The 17,776-nt window shown below is 45.5% G+C and overlaps 1 protein-coding gene across 2 annotated transcripts in view; it reads left to right on the plus strand.

The window, feature by feature from the left end:
- Positions 1–6,528, plus strand: part of KCNJ1 (potassium inwardly rectifying channel subfamily J member 1) — a 32,971-nt gene extending 26,443 nt beyond the window's left edge. Inside the window, exons 1-2 of one of the 2 annotated variants that reach the window (XM_086384056.1) lie at positions 953–1,100; positions 3,837–6,528. In XM_086384056.1, the coding sequence (XP_086240182.1) occupies positions 1,083–1,100; positions 3,837–4,976 (1,158 nt within the window). In that variant the 5' untranslated portion in view covers positions 953–1,082 and the 3' untranslated portion in view covers positions 4,977–6,528. Of the gene's footprint in view, positions 1–952; positions 1,101–3,836 lie in introns of those variants that run through there. The other variant, XM_086384057.1, reaches the window with a different exon arrangement.
- The last annotated feature ends 11,248 nt before the right edge of the window (positions 6,529–17,776 follow it).

Below are 17,776 nucleotides of genomic sequence, written 5' to 3' on the forward strand. Positions count from 1 at the left end.
TGCTGGAGCCCTGAAGAAAAAAAAAAATGACAATAATATAATCCACTTGCTTTGCCAGGCCATTAAGAAGACCTTGGTAAACATTAGCTAATGGACAGCCCTATGCTTGCTATTAAGATTTACTGATTTATTAGAAAGTAACCTAGAAACTGTGCATGTTGCATAATCTGGGGCCAATCTCTAATAACTCAATAGTTAAAAAAAACACATATTGGTTCTGTCTAGGGTGGGATTAAATGCCATTGTCTACTCAAAGGAGGATGTGGGCTGTGTATAATGAGTCTGCCATGAGAAAGATAGGGTTGGTCAGAGGAAGAATTTATCCTGTATTCTCACATTCTCTAGGTATAATTCCTCTTACTGTTTGAATACATAAATCAACAGCATTGACTAACTCAGTGCATATACAAACTACTTTCAGTAAATGCCAGATTTTACAAGATCAATCCAACAATAAAGGCTGCTTTTAAATCTCAGTTTCTTACATAACAGTGAATGTTGTGTAGAGAGATTAACAGGGTATCTTGTTGCTTCCTGGTGTGATCTTATTTTTGTCTTACAAATCTGTACTTATCTTTGTCTATATTATCCGCCTGTATGTTTGTGAACACTTGGAAATCTCAGTATCCCAGTGTTTCTGAGATAGGCTGGGAGATTGACAATAACTGATTGTTTCTGGTGAAAGGCATCAGGCACAAGCTAGGAGAAAGAGCGAGAGGGCTACAGAGGGTGGCAAAGGAGAAGAAGGAAATGCTGGAACAGAATCCATGCCTGCTGCTCAAGGACCTTAGCTGGCAGCTCGTCATGTCTTAGCATGACGGTATTCAAGCCATGTGACGTCTGGGAAAAAAAACACATACCCAGCTTGGGGCTTGGCCTGAGAACAACCAATTGCCTTAGTTTAAATCGCACAACTCCACTATCAAATTAACGTTTTAAGGCTAAAACAAATTATCATCTGTTCACTGGCCGAAGCATACATTAAATTAAGCTGGGTTTAGAAGAAATCAGCCTGCTTACGGAGACCAACTCCCAAAACTTCTTCCTTGCTTTTCTCAGCAGTGGACGCTTCAGGACGGAATATGTTTAAGATGATGTTGGTAAGTGCAGGCCATGTGGGGAAAGCTTTTTAAGATGGTTGCTTTTTGTCTGGCTCTTTGCATGGCCAGGCAGATAATATTTTTTTAGGAGGGCAAGCATGGAAACCCCAGCTTATCTGAGAGAGTAATCAAGGGGGATTCACTCACTCTACAGAAATACTCTCATCAAAATGAAAATGAATTTAGGTGGACCGGGAGGACAAGAATGGTTAGGCAGAAAAACTCAGAGGTTGGTATGTTAGGAGCTACCACTGGAATTATAATGCATGACAAAGAGGCTGTGGATTTGACTGATGAATGTTTACTTTAAGAGAAGTTATTGTTTTAGGTGAGATCTCAGATGGTAAAGCGTCTGTCTGCAATGCAGGACACCTGGGGTTCAATCCCTGGATTGGGAAGATCCCTTGGAGAAGGAAATGGCAGCCCACTCCAGTATTCTTGCCTGGAAAATCCCATGGACCCGGAGCCTGGTAGGCTACCATCCATGGGGTCGCAAAGAGTTGGACACGACTGAGTGACTTCACTTCACTTCACTTCACCCTATGAAGAGCTTCTGGAAACAGTCTGAGCTTCCACAAACCTGGGAAAGGGAGAAAGTCCCCAGTGGATAGAAGCAAAATGAGATGAGATGTGTGCAGAGAAAGGGAAGGATTGAGGAAGAAACAGACCATTTCCCTGGCTGAGTTACTCTTGGGACCATGTACTTGGGACTCTTTGGGAGCTTGAGGTCAATGAATATTGGGTGGGATGAGTGCAGGGCCCTCAGAGAGAGTGAACTTCTGTCTGCTCTCCTGGTAATATTTTCTTTTATTTATATATATTTGTTTTTTTCTCTTTACCACTTTTACTTGGGGTCTTCTTGTGTTTTCACATAGTTGAAGGCCATGGGCAAGACGCGGTAGAATATCACTTTTGTTTAACTTTTATCACTAAGTTGGTTTCGCTTCCTAGTTTGTATGAATAAACACATTTTTGAAGGGGGATTTTGAAATCTATTTTAGAAACGTGTTTGCATTTGATTAAAAATACCACGAAGACACTGCTAACCACAACAGGCACACCTTGGGAGTGGGGTGGGCACACCTAGGGGAGGGGGCCGTCTAGTGTTATGACCCCGGGATATTGAGCTGTGTTGGCTCTTTGGGGGAAATCCCTTCAGTGCTATGCTGTAAAATGGAAGCTACAATTATGTTTTTAATGAGACCTTTGCCCACATAGTATTTTGAAGCTCTTAATTCATTCACAGAATGATTCCACTGATGCTCATTTATTCAATGTTGTTCAATTAAAGTTGTCATTGAATAAATAGTAACCCCCATGGTCTGTGCTAACAGCTAGGATAGATGAGTGCATAAAACATGGTTCTACCTTATGTAGGATTTGTTAAATCACAGTGCTCCATCCGTCAGCTTGGGAGCAGGGAAGAAAGTGGGAGACACAGTGACCATCTTACTATTCCCTTTGGGAATTTTGGCATCCCAGGCTTGCGATCCATAGAGAAAACGTCTCAGATCTTATGATAAGACTTGACTAAACAGTGCTGAGGACCTCTGTTTCAAGTAATGTTGAGCACAAAATAAGGAAGTTGATCAAAGCTTGTGTTAAAATGTTCCAGAGAAATCTCACTTTAGAATATAAACAAAGTAATAACTGAGACACAAGTGAAGTAGAGATTCCTCTGACCTGGGAGCAGAGAAACTCATGTTCTGGTTGTCATCCCACCACTGGTCAGGTTCCTGACTTTGTTGTTGTTTTTAATTTTGATTGAATTATAGTTGACTTACAATGTTGTGTTCATTTTTGCTAGGGTACCTGACTTTGGATATGTCACTGAAATTTTCTCAATTCCTTCATTAGATAAATGAGAGAACTGAATTGGATTATAATTTCTCTAGCTACAAGGTGATTTAGGTAATATGTTGTGAAACTTTTCCCCATGGTTATTTATTTCTATATATGAACCAAAAATGTAAATAGTGCATCAAGTTTCTGCTGTCACAGATATTTTTGCTTAGCATAAGGCTAAATTTATTAAAGAAAAAAGGAGAGTCAGTATTCTTTAAAGAATACTATCAAATAAATCAGAGTACAGGTCATAATTTGTTATCATAAGCATTTTTAAAATTTTATTTTATTGAAGTAGTTGACTTACAATGTTGTGTTAATTTATATTTCACAGAAAAGTAATTCAGTTATACATACATATATAGATAGATAAATAGATGGATTTTTTTTTTTCTATGCCATTATGGTTTATCCCAAGATACCGAATAGTTCTCTGTGCTATTCAGTAGGACCTTGCTGCTTATCCATCATATATATACTAGTTTGCACCTACTAATCCCAAACTCCCTCTCCATCTTTCCCGCACCTCCCATCCCCTTGGCAACCACAAGTCTGTTCTGTATGTCTGTTTATAAGAAACATTTTTAAGGTTGGGCGTGACTAAGGTCAGAAAACACGTGGATATATATTCTCTTAGATTCCTCTACATGTCTATCTCCCTGTAATTAGTTTTCCTCTTTATCTTCAAGCCATATGGTCTTAGAGTAGAGAGTTTTTACTGGAAATAGCATTGTGGGATGCAGAATAAAGTTGTCAGCTTGCCCAAGTGATCAGTCACACAGATTGTACTGAATGGCCTTTTCATAGACAGCTCTTCATGTGAGTCACTTAGCTCATTAGTGCAATACACATAATTTTCTTCTGTTTTGTCTTTCTCTGATGTGTTTTCAGATCAGTGTGTTGACAGAAAGAATGTTCAAGCATCTTCGGAAATGGTTTGTCACTCGCTTTTTTGGGCGTTCTCGGCGGAGAGCGAGGCTGGTCTCCAAAGACGGAAGGTGCAACATTGAGTTTGGCAACGTGGAGGCACAGTCGAGGCTGATATTCTTTGTGGACATATGGACGACCGTGCTGGACCTCAAGTGGAGATACAAAATGACCATCTTCATCACAGCCTTCTTGGGCAGCTGGTTCTTCTTTGGCCTCCTCTGGTACGTGGTCGCCTACGTCCACAAAGACCTCCCTGAGTTCCATCCCCCTGCCAACCACACCCCTTGTGTGGAACACATTAATGGCCTGACCTCAGCTTTTCTGTTTTCTCTGGAAACGCAAGTGACCATTGGCTATGGATTCCGGTGTGTGACGGAGCAGTGTGGCACTGCCATCTTTCTGCTCATCTTCCAGTCTATACTCGGCGTCATCATCAATTCTTTCATGTGTGGTGCTATTTTAGCCAAGATCTCCAGGCCCAAAAAACGCGCCAAGACCATTACTTTCAGCAAGAACGCAGTGATCAGCAAGCGGGGTGGGAAGCTTTGTCTCCTGATCCGAGTGGCTAATCTTCGGAAGAGCCTCCTCATCGGCAGTCACATATACGGAAAGCTTCTGAGGACCACCATCACTCCTGAAGGAGAGACCATCATTTTGGACCAGATCAATATCAACTTTGTGGTTGACGCAGGGAATGAAAATTTATTTTTCATCTCCCCACTGACGATTTACCATGTCATTGATCACACCAGCCCCTTCTTCCACATGGCAGCAGAAACCCTTCCCCAGCAGGACTTTGAACTAGTCGTGTTTTTAGATGGCACGGTGGAGGCAACCAGTGCCACCTGCCAAGTCCGGACATCCTACGTCCCAGAAGAGGTGCTCTGGGGTTACCGTTTTGCTCCCATAGTGTCCAAGACCAAGGAAGGGAAATACCGAGTGGACTTCCATAACTTTAGCAAGACTGTGGAAGTGGAGACGCCTCACTGTGCCATGTGCCTTTATAATGAGAAAGACGCTCGAGCCAAGATGAAAAGAGGCTACGACAACCCCAACTTCGTCTTGTCAGAAGTCAATGAAACAGACGACACCAAAATGTAACACTGAGTTTTCCACACAAGTACAGTGAAATCTTGAAGATACCTAGTTGACTAGAAACATTATGAAACAATCAACAATTTGGGGTATGACAGTAGGAGGAGAGCCTTTAAAGTCTCCCTGCACAAAGCCCCTGAACCCCCAAACCATGATCCTACAAGACACACAGCTCTACACGTTAATTGCATGAGAACATGGGATGGATTTACAGGAAATTGAAATATGGGAGCCATGTGCTCAGTTGCTCAGTCATGTCCAACTCTGTGCAGAGCCCTCCAGGCTCCTCTGTCCATGGGATCTCCCAAGAAAGAGTACTGGTGTGGGCTGCCATTCCCTTTTCCAGGATGCGAGCCATAGGAGCTCACATAAACTCTCTAATAGGATTATTTGAAATCATGCAGTGTTGATTGGCACAGACAAAAATGACTGAAAGCCTCATGGACAGGCCAAATGAGATCTTTTTAAGCGTCTCCCTAAAGCAGTTATGAGCTTTATTGAAGATCAGGGGAAAACTATATTCTTACTTTGATTCTACTGATAAGAAAGAAATCACTTTTATTTGAACATTGGCTCTTAAAAGAAAAGTTGCCTCCTGAGTTGGGGGAGATGAACCAATTAATGACAGTGAGAAAAGACAGATGCCCAGTGAACATTTGTGAAGCTCTGATCTTCTCCAGCCCTGGCTGTTGGAGCTTTTGTATTAGTCTGGGTCATGCTGCTTTCCCAGAGCAGGGAAGACCCAGTCCATGGACCCCACATCTCTAAGTACCCAATGAGGGGAGGAGCGTGGGACACAGCCTGCTCCACGCCATCCCGACATCCTGCAGTGAAGCCAGGGCTTTGGCCCATGTACTTTTAGACAGAAGCTAAAGCACCACTCTGGGATCTCAATGGACTCTCTCCTGTAAGAAAGGATGCTTGGTTTGAAAATAGGTTTGATATTTCTTCCCATTTGTGTTCAATGGGAGAAGGCGCTGGCTTCAAATCTGTTAAAACAGTACTTGCTGATCTTCCAAGAAGGCAATGGGGAGTCTGACAGTGGAAAGGCAGTTTAGAACGGAAAACACTGCTAACGCTTCCGAGAAAAACATGTCTTATGTTTTTCGCCTGAGGGTTTGTAACTGAAATGCTGTTTCAAAAGGAGAAGCATGGAAGGGTGGGGAATGGGATGTGACTTCCCCATAAGAAAAGTGCTAGGTCTTCCTGCCTCTGAGAGCCAACACCACATCTTCCTCAAAGAGACCACTGTGATATCCTTAAATTATGCGTGTGTTAGTCGCTCAGTCTGTGTCCAACACTTTGCCACTCCATGGACTGGAGCCCGCCTGGCTCCTCTGTCCATAGAATTCTCCAGGCAAGAATACTGGAGAATTCCATGGACAGAGGAGTATTTTATTTTGCTCTGAAGGAGGGGATTTAACTGTGAATGTCTTGTTCAGTTCCCCACCCCCCATGTTATTTTGAATGTATTCTGGAGCGGACGGTACCCAAAACTGCGTAGGAATCAAAATGTTTTCAGTGTGTTGATTAACATATTAAATCTCTGACGTTGTGACGTCCTTTCCCCAAGTGTCAGTCATTGTGCATTAGTGTGAAAGACCAACCAGTGACAGTCTTCTTGGGGAGGGTGGGCTTTCTCCCGGGAGGTGTGAGGGGTGACCTGTTGTCTTGACTCCAGCGTCCCCAGGACATGACCTCTGGTGCAGACGTGCCCCCTTCCCTAGTGGCCCCTCAAAACTCTCCGTGTGAGTCTTGGCACAAAGTTGCAGGTACTGGTGGCGTTGTTTTCCCAGGCCTGGGGTGGAGTTTGTTCAGATGCACACACAGTCTCTGGTCCTTCTGACGAAGACGAGTGAGGAGTCTGCTGGGGTCAGAGTTGTGCACTTTGTCCGTGTCCGTAATGGTGGACCCAACCGGTCCATCACTCCGTGACTGTAAGCGTGTGGCGTTGCCATTTAATCTGCTGACAGAGCAAAAGGAAATCAGGGGTAACAAGCTTGAGGAAGCTAGAATTCTCTGCTGACCCATTGCTATGAAGGTTTATGACTCCAGTGTTTCTATAGATTGGAGGGTCTGTTCTGCTCCTTAGCAGATGCTAGGGGATGCTGGCAGTGAATAGGCGATCAATAGGTCACTATAGGCGATCCATTCCTCTTGATAGTTAGAAGAGCAGAACAACCAGAACCTTTGCGAATGACCTTTCTTTCCAGGTTATTTGATGGAAGCCTGTCTGCTTCCAAGGACTCCTTCCTTAGGATTAAGGCATTCTACCTCTTGAAGTCTACTTTTTAATGCAAATTCCCATTGAAACTTTTGTTGTGGTCGTTATTGTTTAGTTGTTAAGTTGTGGCTGACTCTTACAACCCCATGGACTGTAGCCCACCAGGCTCCTGTGTCCATGGGATTCTCCAGGCACAAATACTGGAGTGAGAAGCCATTTTCTACTCCAGGGGATCTTCCCGACCTAGGGATTGAACCCACAGCTCCTTCCACATTTCTTGCATTGCAGCTGGATTCTTTACTGCTGAGCCACCATTGTAATCACATTGACTCTTTAGCAACTACTTACACGCAGATGAAATAAGTCCCTGAAGGCACCTAAGGGGTGGCTGGAACCCCAAACCAGCCTAAGAATCGTGGACAAACGGAGAGAGAGAGTTATGACAGGCACAGGAGCCCAGTGAGTAAATAAAATGCATAGGAGACAGAATGTTCCAGAGGGCCATCTTGCCCATAGTTCAATGCCAGTGTTAAAGGCATTAAACATTTATTCCAAGGTGGTAGCAGGGTTCCCAGCAAGGCCTGAACATACAGGGACTGCTATTGCTACCGGTGTGCTCTATGGTTCTATTTACTGATTTATCCATTTTAAAAGGTATTCAACATTTCTTAGTCCTTTCGAGAAAAACTGAACCGCATGGTGCATCACCATATTCAAAGTGTTCTATTGGCGGGGTGGGTGGGGACTGATTCCCCCTGAATGGCCTGCTTAGCTCTGCCGCCCTGTGGTTTTGACTTGCAGAGTCTGATCCTGGTTTAACCTTCTAGGTCTTAGGGTGGTTCAAGCTCCAATATTTGGAGTTAAGACGTGGGGGACTGTCTAAAATTGTATTCTTCAAGACAGAAAAGGTGGAAGGAGAAGTTCCTCTCCAAGTTGCCAAATTTAAAGAGCAAGAGGCTTGGCCTGTCTGTTTCCATGGACAGCAGAGAACTTCCCTGGTGGATCACGGGGACAGTTGAGGAGGTGTCTTCCTTGGAGATTTTACATGAAACAGGAGATGGGTCCTCAACAGGGTGACTGTGACTAGTACGGGTCCGTCCCCTGTGCTCCGATGATCAGAATGCAAATAAGGCCTTGGCCCCGCCCCCGGGCCGTTGTCCTCCCCATTCCAGGAAGTGCATGTCAATCAAAGCTTGACAGGGGAGATAGAGCTTTTTATTTTGGAAGCCAGAAGTTTGAGAACAATGACTGGAATTTCCTCTTTCTGTCCAGCAAGGGCTGTTTGTCACTGGGGAGATAAAAGTCCAGGGGTAGGGAATAAAGGTTATCGGAATTTGCGCTGCACAGAGCCGCGTGGGGGGCGCCACACGAGGAGGGGTTACGGAGGAAATCTATTTCAATGCCTGTCATTAAGTTTCCATTAAAAGAACATTCAGTTAGGAATTCAAAAATAATTTAATCTCCCCAGCCAGATGCACCCAGCTGGACTCCTTGGAGCTGCGCCCTGCGGAGATGGAGACTTGCAAGGGGGCTGAGGTTGGGGGGGCGCGAGGCACGGTGAGGGCGGGTGTGGGTCCTTCCACAACTCCATTCCAAGCAACTTCCACAGCCCTGGGTGTTGTTGAGGCCAGAGCGTCTTTCAGGCGAGAGAGGAACCCCAAATATGTCTTGTGCTATAGTAGGAGAAGCTTAGTACAGGAGCTACTTCCTGAGTTCTTACTATGTCTGGGGTTCCGTTTAAAGCAGTTTGTACACACTATCTGGTCTTCCCTGGTGGCTCCGATGGAAAAGAGTCTGCCTGCAATGCAGGAGCTCCAGGTTCGATCCTGAGTTGGGAAGATCCCCTGGAGAAGGAAATGGCTACCCACTCCAGTATTCTTGCCTGGGAAATCCCATGGACAGAGGAGCCTGGCAGGCTACAGTCCATGAGGTCTCAAAGAGTCAGACATGACTGAGCGACTAACACTTACTTATACACTATCTAACTTAATTTTCCCGATGATCCAGTGAGGTGCTATTATTCCCCCTATTTTCCACAAGAGACAGCTCAGGTAAGGAACTTGTCCAGAGTCACTAGCTAGTCAATGGCAGAGCTGAGACCCAAACCCACATCTGTCTTGAAAGCCATGGGTTTAAAATCACTCAAGTCTACATCCTCTAACGTGGGTCACCCTCTGGGAGGACTCGCCAGGGCTGCCAGACATCTACCTGGATCCAGTGGATAGTCAGCACCCGTTTCTGGTTCTGTCTCATGCTTTGGGAGAAATCCCACATTGCTTGGCACTGGATTGAGCCCCTGGCCAGTGCTTGACAAGCATCTCTGGACTTGGGTGTTCTAGGAATAGCGGTATGTATCTCTTAGGTCTACATACACCCTAAGTATCTGTACTAACTAGATATATGTTGGTTTATTTCAGTCTGTCAGTAATCTGTCATTTGAGGTAGAAACAGATATTTTCATTTTGATCGATGGGGAAATGGAGCTTTGGATACCCCTGGAAGGCAGTGTTTATATTCCGTATTCACCTCTGTATACCTTAGCACCAACACATTGCCTCATGTGGTCAGTAAGGGGGTTTTGAATCAGTAAATGAATGAATGAATGATTTGCTCAAGACAACATGGGTAACGGTGGCTTTCATCCTACATCTGTCCAAAGAATTTTTGACCAAGCTACATTATTCATTTGCAGAGGGTCCTTGATAAATGACTTAGCTTCATTGAATCTCGGTTTCCTTATTAGTAAAAGTGAGCTTTGAAATAGGGTAAGGGGGAGGATTAGATAAAATAATAGATGGAAAATTTTTCTTTGTAAGAAGTAAATGACTACTGATGTATATAGTTGGGTAGGAGCGTGGGTTTGAAGCTGGGAGCCCTGGTACCCGGGGTAGACCCCTGGCCACCTGATGCTTCATGGGCAAAGGATGCAGAGAGCTGAGTGGGGCTGTGACAAAGACCAGAGGCCTCCTGAACATAGCACAGGCTATGAGTTGGGGGAATTTGAGTAGAACCTTGGTACCCTGGACTTCATTTCAACCCAACAGATGTTTGTTGAGGACCTCTTGTGAGTCAGGCACTGGGGATGAGAGTGAGGACGTAAGGATGGTTTCTGTCACTGGGATAAAGGATCCTGAGGGGCTTAAACCAGCCTGGGGGCCAGAGCTAAATGGGAGAAGTGCTGAGTGTGGAGAAAGTTTATTTTTTTGCCTTATGAAACATGCTTATGTTTCCCAAAAATGGTGTTGACATTACTGCTAAGACTATTGATTATGGAACGTATAATTATTGGGAATTAAAAAAAATTCTTTACAATATATTCTACTGGAGATGTACAGTCAGCAAAGTGCTTGTAAACTCACTTGTGGGAGTTCTTTTCTCTGCATGACCATGCAACAATCTGACACAGAGTTAGGTCCTTTTTGTTCAAGTTTATTTCCATTTATTATTGTTGTTATTTAACATTTTTTGGCTGCATGGTGTGTAGGATCTTAGCTCCCCAAGCAGGGGTGGAACTTTTATCCCCTGCATTGGAAGTGCAGAGTCTCACCCACTGGACTTCCAGGGAAGTCCCTGCCTAAGCTTATTTCTGGAGATGAGAGCTTACGCATTGTTTTCCTCGATGGCTTTAACTGTTTTCTTTGATTAATCATGCAAAGACCGGTTCTATGGTTCCAAAATCATGGAACAGGATTTAGAACACTCACTCTATTCCTGTGGCCTCTCCTTTCCTTGCCTCATATCAAGCTAACCATTCTTTTTTTTTTATTATGCTGCTGTTTCTTTTTGAAAAATATAAGCGGTACACACATGTCTATATCTCACTCCCATTCTTAAACAGAAAGGTAGCATTCTAAAAACACTGTTTACTTAATAATTCATCCTGCAGATTATTGTGTAAGGGCCATTGCTGATAGATAACACCAGCTCCTGTGGGCTCTCCCACCACCACTTCCCTTCCCCCCACCCCCTCCCCCCACTCCCCACCCTTCCCACCACTTGCCTTCACTGCTCTGCCGCACTTGCTGGGATCTTGCTCCAGAGGCCCCCTACTCTGCTGTTATGTGCCAGAGAGATTCTGGCTGTGCCTGTTTTGCATTCTTCTTCCGTTGCAGAGTGCCTCCAGCTGCCTGGAAATGAGCTGGTCTCTTGGAACCAGGGTTCTCAGTGGAAGCCGATCTGCTTGGATGAGCAGCCCTTTAAGAATCAAAACTCCCACGATCTTTGGTGAAAAAGTCAGAACTGGTGTCCTCGAGAGAAAGAGCCTTGCTCCCGTAGTACCTAATCTGGAGTCTCTGCTAGGACAAGTGGGGATTGTTCCCAGGGCTTCTGGGTCATCACCTTTTGATGAGCATCCAGGGACCCTGTAGGGGATAGAAGTTATGGAACCCATCACTGTATGTGAAATTCTGTTCATAGGTACTGAGTTCAATGAATGAAATAAATAAGATGCTACAGTGGAAGTATAAAGAACATGCCAAGGGAGACAGAGAAAGGGGAAGGCTTCCCAGAGGAGATGGCAGCTGACCTGAGCTTACTGAATGGATAAGACTTAAAATAGGGAAAGGACGGGACAGAGAGCTGGGCACCAGGTGGGCACATGTTCCAGACTAACAGAGCAGGATGCATGGTTGTCTGGGGCCCCTGGGAAGTGACATACTACTTCCATGGCCACAGCACAGGCACAGGAGGGCAGCATGACTCTATGGTCAAAGAAGGCTCGTCGAGTGACCCAAATGTGCACCCTGGCTCTGCCAGTCCACCACTGGAGTCCTTGAAGGACAGTGACCTGATTACATGGGTGTTTTAGGAATCTGTCTCTGGTGTTGATGTGCTGGGTAGAGTGGAGAAATTAGAGGCATAAATTAGCTTCCAGGGACTGGGAAGGGAAGTGTTAGCATTCGTTTTCCAGGAGGGGAAAACCTGCTCAGAGACCACACGCCGAGGTCACTAGCCATGCAGGGGGAAGCAAGGGCAAGGGCCCTGGGCTTCCGCTTTCGAGTCGCTTCAGGGCTCTTTCCTGGAGTCACCCATATATCTCATGCCTGGGGGTCACCGTCCTTGAAGGAAAACTCACCAGGAAGGTGGAAGCCAAGGACTACTCACCAAGACCAGAGGGAGTGAGTCTGGGGACTGGAGAGGCACATCCTTTAACTGCTTTCCTGGGGACAAGGAAGCCACATGCATCTACTTGGCACTGAGCAGCCAAGGAGCCTGAGAAGGTGAGTGGCTTGTCCACTTCTCAGGGTGATGTGAAAAGTAAGTGGTCCACTGATGAGTGGGTTCTGCACCACCAGCCCATCTGGTTCCGGCTGCACTCTGAGTGGCAGTGAGAGGCCGCCATGATCCCAAGGGCTCTCTCACTTGCCCACGTTGGTAGTGGCGACCACACCCCACCTGAGCCCAGGGCTGCCTCTGAAGGACATGCCCTGCTGATAGCATGGAAGAAAAGACAGAGGTGATGAAGAGGAGAGGTGAAGGCAAGGCCAGTGTGAAGTTCAGAGGCTTGGAAGACAGACATGCTTGGTCAAACACAGCTTTCCCCATTGGCCGTGTCGTCTATAACTAGTTCTTTGTTGTTGCTGAGTCACTCAGTCGTGTCTGACTCTCTGTGACCTCATGGACTATAGCCCCCAGGCTCCTCTGTCATTGGGATTTCCCAGGCAACAATACTGCAGTGGGTTGCCATTTTCTCCTCCAGATCTTCTTGACCCAGGGATCAAACTCAGATCTCTTGCATTGCAGGCAGATTCTGTACCACTGAGTCACCATGGAAGCCCCAAACTAGATCTTAACCTTTCTGAAGCACTTAAAAAAATTTTTTAATTAATTTTCACTAGAGTAGAGTTGATTTACATGATCCCCCATCTTAGAAGGTCCCTGTAAGGACAACTATATGAAATAATACATAATGAAATAGCATGTAAAGGATCCAGCAAAGAGCCTGATACAGGCTCCCAGGAGATGGCAGCTTGAGTGATGCTGCAGCCAAGGTGATGATTCTGATGATGAAGGTAAGGTGCCTGGCCCTGTGGTTGGTCCCGCACTGTGCCTTAACTCCTTTAACATGAGCATCACCCCTGCCCTTTGCTTTCTTGGTCTTAACTGGAGACAAAAGAGCTCCCCTCCCTCCCATCACTGCTTCTGCTTCTACTGCAGATACACTAAATCCTAGTGGTGAAAAGACCCTATGAAAACCCTGCTGGACCCAGTCATATGTGGAGAGACTGAAGGTCACGGGAGGAGATGGTGTGTCCAGTGTGTCTTGATGGACCTCAGAAAGTGTAGGTTTCTGACTCCACCTGTGTTTCAGACACTCTACCAGGTGGCCAGGGGAGTAAAAACAGGTGTTATTACAGACCTACCTGGAGAGGAAGGTTATAGGGAGGGGAGCATACACAGGAGGTCAGTGGGTCAGTTATAAGCAAGCCTGTGCCTTCCAGTTAGTGCAGCGTGCTTCTGGCCAGCAGGTGGCGCCATCCACTTCCAGATCACAAAAGTGAAAGTGAAGTCGGCCTCCAACAGTTAGCCGGTGGAGGGAGGGCTTTGGCCGACCCAGAAAGCTCTTTAATAACCATTTTGTTGTTTAAACATTGAACAGAGAGACATAAAATATCTGGGTCATCTAATCATTATTGGGCTGTTAAAACGACTGTGAAAGCCTTTGAAAAAATAAATGTGATAGAAGCAGTTTATAACTCTAGGGAGGTTATGGTGGCAGAAAAGAAAGTCATCATTTATGAAGAGTCTCCTAGAGTCCAGTTGCTTTCCATTTTCTCTACAATAAAGCTGAAATAATATTATTATCTCCATCTTAAAGATAAGAAGACTGAGGCTCAAAAAGATCAAGATATTTGCCCAAGGTCCATAGGTGGCTAGTGAGGGCTGCTGCTGCTACTGCTGCTAAGTCGCTTCAGTCGTGTCCGACTCTGTGCGACCCCATAGACTGCAGCCCACCAGGCTTCCCTGTCCCTGGGATTCTCCAGGCAAGAACACTGGAGTGGGTTGCCATTTCCTTCTCCAATGCAGGAAAGTGAAAAGTGAAAGTGAAGTCGCTCAGTTATTCCCGACTCTTAGCGATCTCATGGACTGCAGCCTACCAGGCTCCTCTGTCCATGGATTTTCCAGGCAAGAGTACTGGAGTGGGGTGCCATTGCCTTCTCCGGGCTAGTGAGGGCAAAGCTTGGTATCTACATACTAAACACCTATGTCTATTTACTCATTTAATCCTTTTAGCAACACTAGGAGGTAGGAACAATCCAGCCATGCAAGCACAGGTCAAGTTGTGTCAAAATTCATGGCTTTCCTGTCTCCAGGGTCCAATCCTGACCCTTCTGGTTGCTTTCCCATGAATTTGGCAAGTCACTCACCCTCTCCAACTACACAAGGCTATGGAGATCAATGGGTATCTTCAGTGTTCATTATAAAGCATGATTCTATTTTACGGGATCATTTTTCTTGCAGCCATCCAATGGCTCAACTGACGTAAAAACGCATACACAGACATTTGTCACAGAATTATTTGTAGCGATGAAAGAGCTCAATGTTCCACAACAGGGAGGTGCTGTGTGGACCAGAATACGGTGAGATGCTAGCTGCTTTCAACAGACATCTGGGCACACAGCGGAGCCCTGGGAACGGCTGGAAACAAAACGCACTTGGAGCACCATGCAGCTCAGAGTCCAGAGGCAGCAGACAGGAGATACAGTTGTCCAAGGGGAGACCAGACACAGGGGGTCCTAACCTTGTTGGGGGCACCAAAGAGAGCTGCCCGAGGAGCAGACACCAAGGTGGAGCCTGTGTGGTAAGGAAAAGTTAGTCAGGTGATGGGGGGTGGGTGAGGAAGGATCATGGTGAGGGAGGGGATGCTCCAGGGATGCATCCAGAGTCCCAGCTGTTACACCACGCTCGTTACCAACCACATTTAACAAATGTAATCATTTTACACAATCTCTGAAAAATTTCTAATGAAAGAAGTTTTAATCAAAAATGATAAAATTTTATAAAAATTGATTCATTAAATTTAAAAAATTAGACTTGAAATACTTTTTAAAAAACATATAATTTTGTTGCATATATAGAGAGACATATACACACACACACACACACACATATGGGACATATATACATACATGTTGCATATATATACATTGGAGCTTCCCAAGTGGTGCTAATAGTAAAGATGCCACCTACCAATGCACAGACATAAGAAATGGGAATTCAGTGCCTGGGTTGGGAAGACCCCCTGAAGGAGGTAATGGCTGCCCACTCCAGTATTCTTACCTGGCAGGCAGCAGTCCCTGGGTCACAAAGAGACAGACGTGACTGAAGTGACTTAGCACCGAACACATACACTGTTCGTGCACACACATGAAGGTGAACTCAGAAATACCCACAGATCCTCATTCACTCATTCGTTCGCCAAATGTGCCCAGAAGGCCCGAAGTTCTGAGACTCTGAGGGTCAGGGTTCGGGTGGGATGCACAGCCAGGAAGATGATCATCGTCCTCACCTTTAGGGACTTACTTTCCAATGGAGGTAAGTGCAAAATGAACAGTGCATGCATTCCTTTAGGAAGATTCTGCGTAATGATACAGGTCGCAGAGCACATTCAAGAGAGTCAGGATAGAGAATGACTGGATGGGAAGAAGGGGCTTTAACAGAGTGGGGACAAAGGCCTGTCCCAGAAGCCAACGCTGAGAAATGGCCAAAGGGAAGGAGCCAGTTATGCAAAGATATGGGAGGAGAATAGTCAAGGCCAGTGGTCCTCACCCTGGGGCACTTGGCAGCATGTGGGGAGCTTCAAAAAATACTACTGCTTGCCACTCCCAACCCCCAGACTCTGACTTAATGCCTTAAGGGTGCAGCTTGGGCATTAGGATTTTTCACTTTTACTGTGAATTTTCTAAGCTTTCCTGGTGACACTAATACATGGTGAGGCTGAGGACCACTATCCAGGTGGCAACAAGTGTATCTGACCATCTTTAGATGGTAGCATAATGGTCATTTTTACTGTCATTTTTTAATATCCTGTACTCTACAGATTTCTATTATAGCCACGCATTTCTCTCATAATAATTTGAAACAAAAGGTAACTCAGACAATAAACAAATGAATATAATAAAAAAAGAAGCAGACTCACAGATATAGAGAAGAAACTAGTGGTTACCAGTGGAGAGAGGGAGAGGGGAGGGGCAAAATAGGGGTGGGAGATTGAGACCCACAAGCTATTATGGATAAAATAAATACAGGGATATATGGTGGAGCACAGGGAATATAGCCAATATTTTATAAACATTCCAGTACTCTTGCCCCCAAAATCCCATGGACACAGGAGCTTGGAGGGCTATAGTCCAGGGTGTCACAAAGAGTCGGACATGACTGAACGACTGAGCATCTGAGCACACACACACACACACACACACACACAGATGGAGCATAACCTGTAAGAACTGTGTAGCACTCTATTGTACACCTATAACTTATATAATATCGTACATCAACTATACTTCAATTAAAAAAGGATAACTTAGAGGTAGTACATTGTAATGTCTAAGCTGCTGCTGAATGAATAGATAGCAGTACAATCTTGGGCAAATTCTGTTACCTCTCTGGGCCTCAGGTTTTGCTCATCTCTAGAGTGAACTCTACAATTTCATGATTCTAGGAACTAGAGTTCTGGAGGAGGAAGAGCTAGCAGACACCTAAACAATTACAGACCCGACTTCATATACGTTAACGTCTCCAAAAACAGCCAACTCCGAACCTTCAGAGTTTGGGAGAATCTCGTCAACTGCTTCTTCTGTTCTTCCATGGACTTTCCATTTGAACTTTGTTTCTATTTTCTTTTTTTTTAAAAAATTGCTTATTTGGCCACATCAAGTCTCAGCTGCAGCACACGGGGTCTTTGTGGTGGTGCACAGACTCTTTATTGGAGCACGGCTTAGTTGCTCCTTGACATGTGGGGTCTCAGCTCCCTAACCAGGGGCTGAACCGGGTCCCCTGCATAGCAAGGCGGATTCTTACCACTGGACCACTAGGAAAGACCCTCTGCTGTTTTCTTATGTCAGCTTGAAGGAAGCTCTAAAGGATGAATTATACCCTTCTCTTCATCCTGTCTCTCCCAGCATGACCTCACTCTGCTGCCCACCCCTCACAACACCACCGACAATGCTTCTGAGGCCCTGGTTAGAATCATCTGAAGCCAGCTGGCAAAGTGCCTTCTGTTCGGCTCCCATCTTTAGCAGGACTCTACCCACACTTCCCAGAATCACTGTCTTGCTTCTTTTGCTTTCCCCCCAAAGAACAGGATCCCCAGGAGTCGGGCACTCAGACTCTTCCCCAGCCACCCTACATTCTTAGGAACTTCATCATCACAAGGTGAAGAGGAAGGAAAGGCAGGAGGCGACACTGTTTGCTTCTTGTTCTGCTTCCTGGTTTCGTTCTGGCTGTGGTCAAAGGCACCAGGGTGTGAGGCTCACCCCAGGGCTATGTGGTCAAGATTTCTGCTGACTAAGGGGACAGCCAGGCTCTGCTGTGGGCAGAGCCCTGAAATCACATTCCTCTCCTGACTCCAGCCCCAAGG

This window comes from Bos grunniens, chromosome 29, assembly GCF_055505025.1.
Source record: "Bos grunniens cultivar Pamir isolate PY7600 chromosome 29, Bosgru_T2T1.0, whole genome shotgun sequence".
Lineage (NCBI taxonomy): Eukaryota > Metazoa > Chordata > Mammalia > Artiodactyla > Bovidae > Bos > Bos grunniens.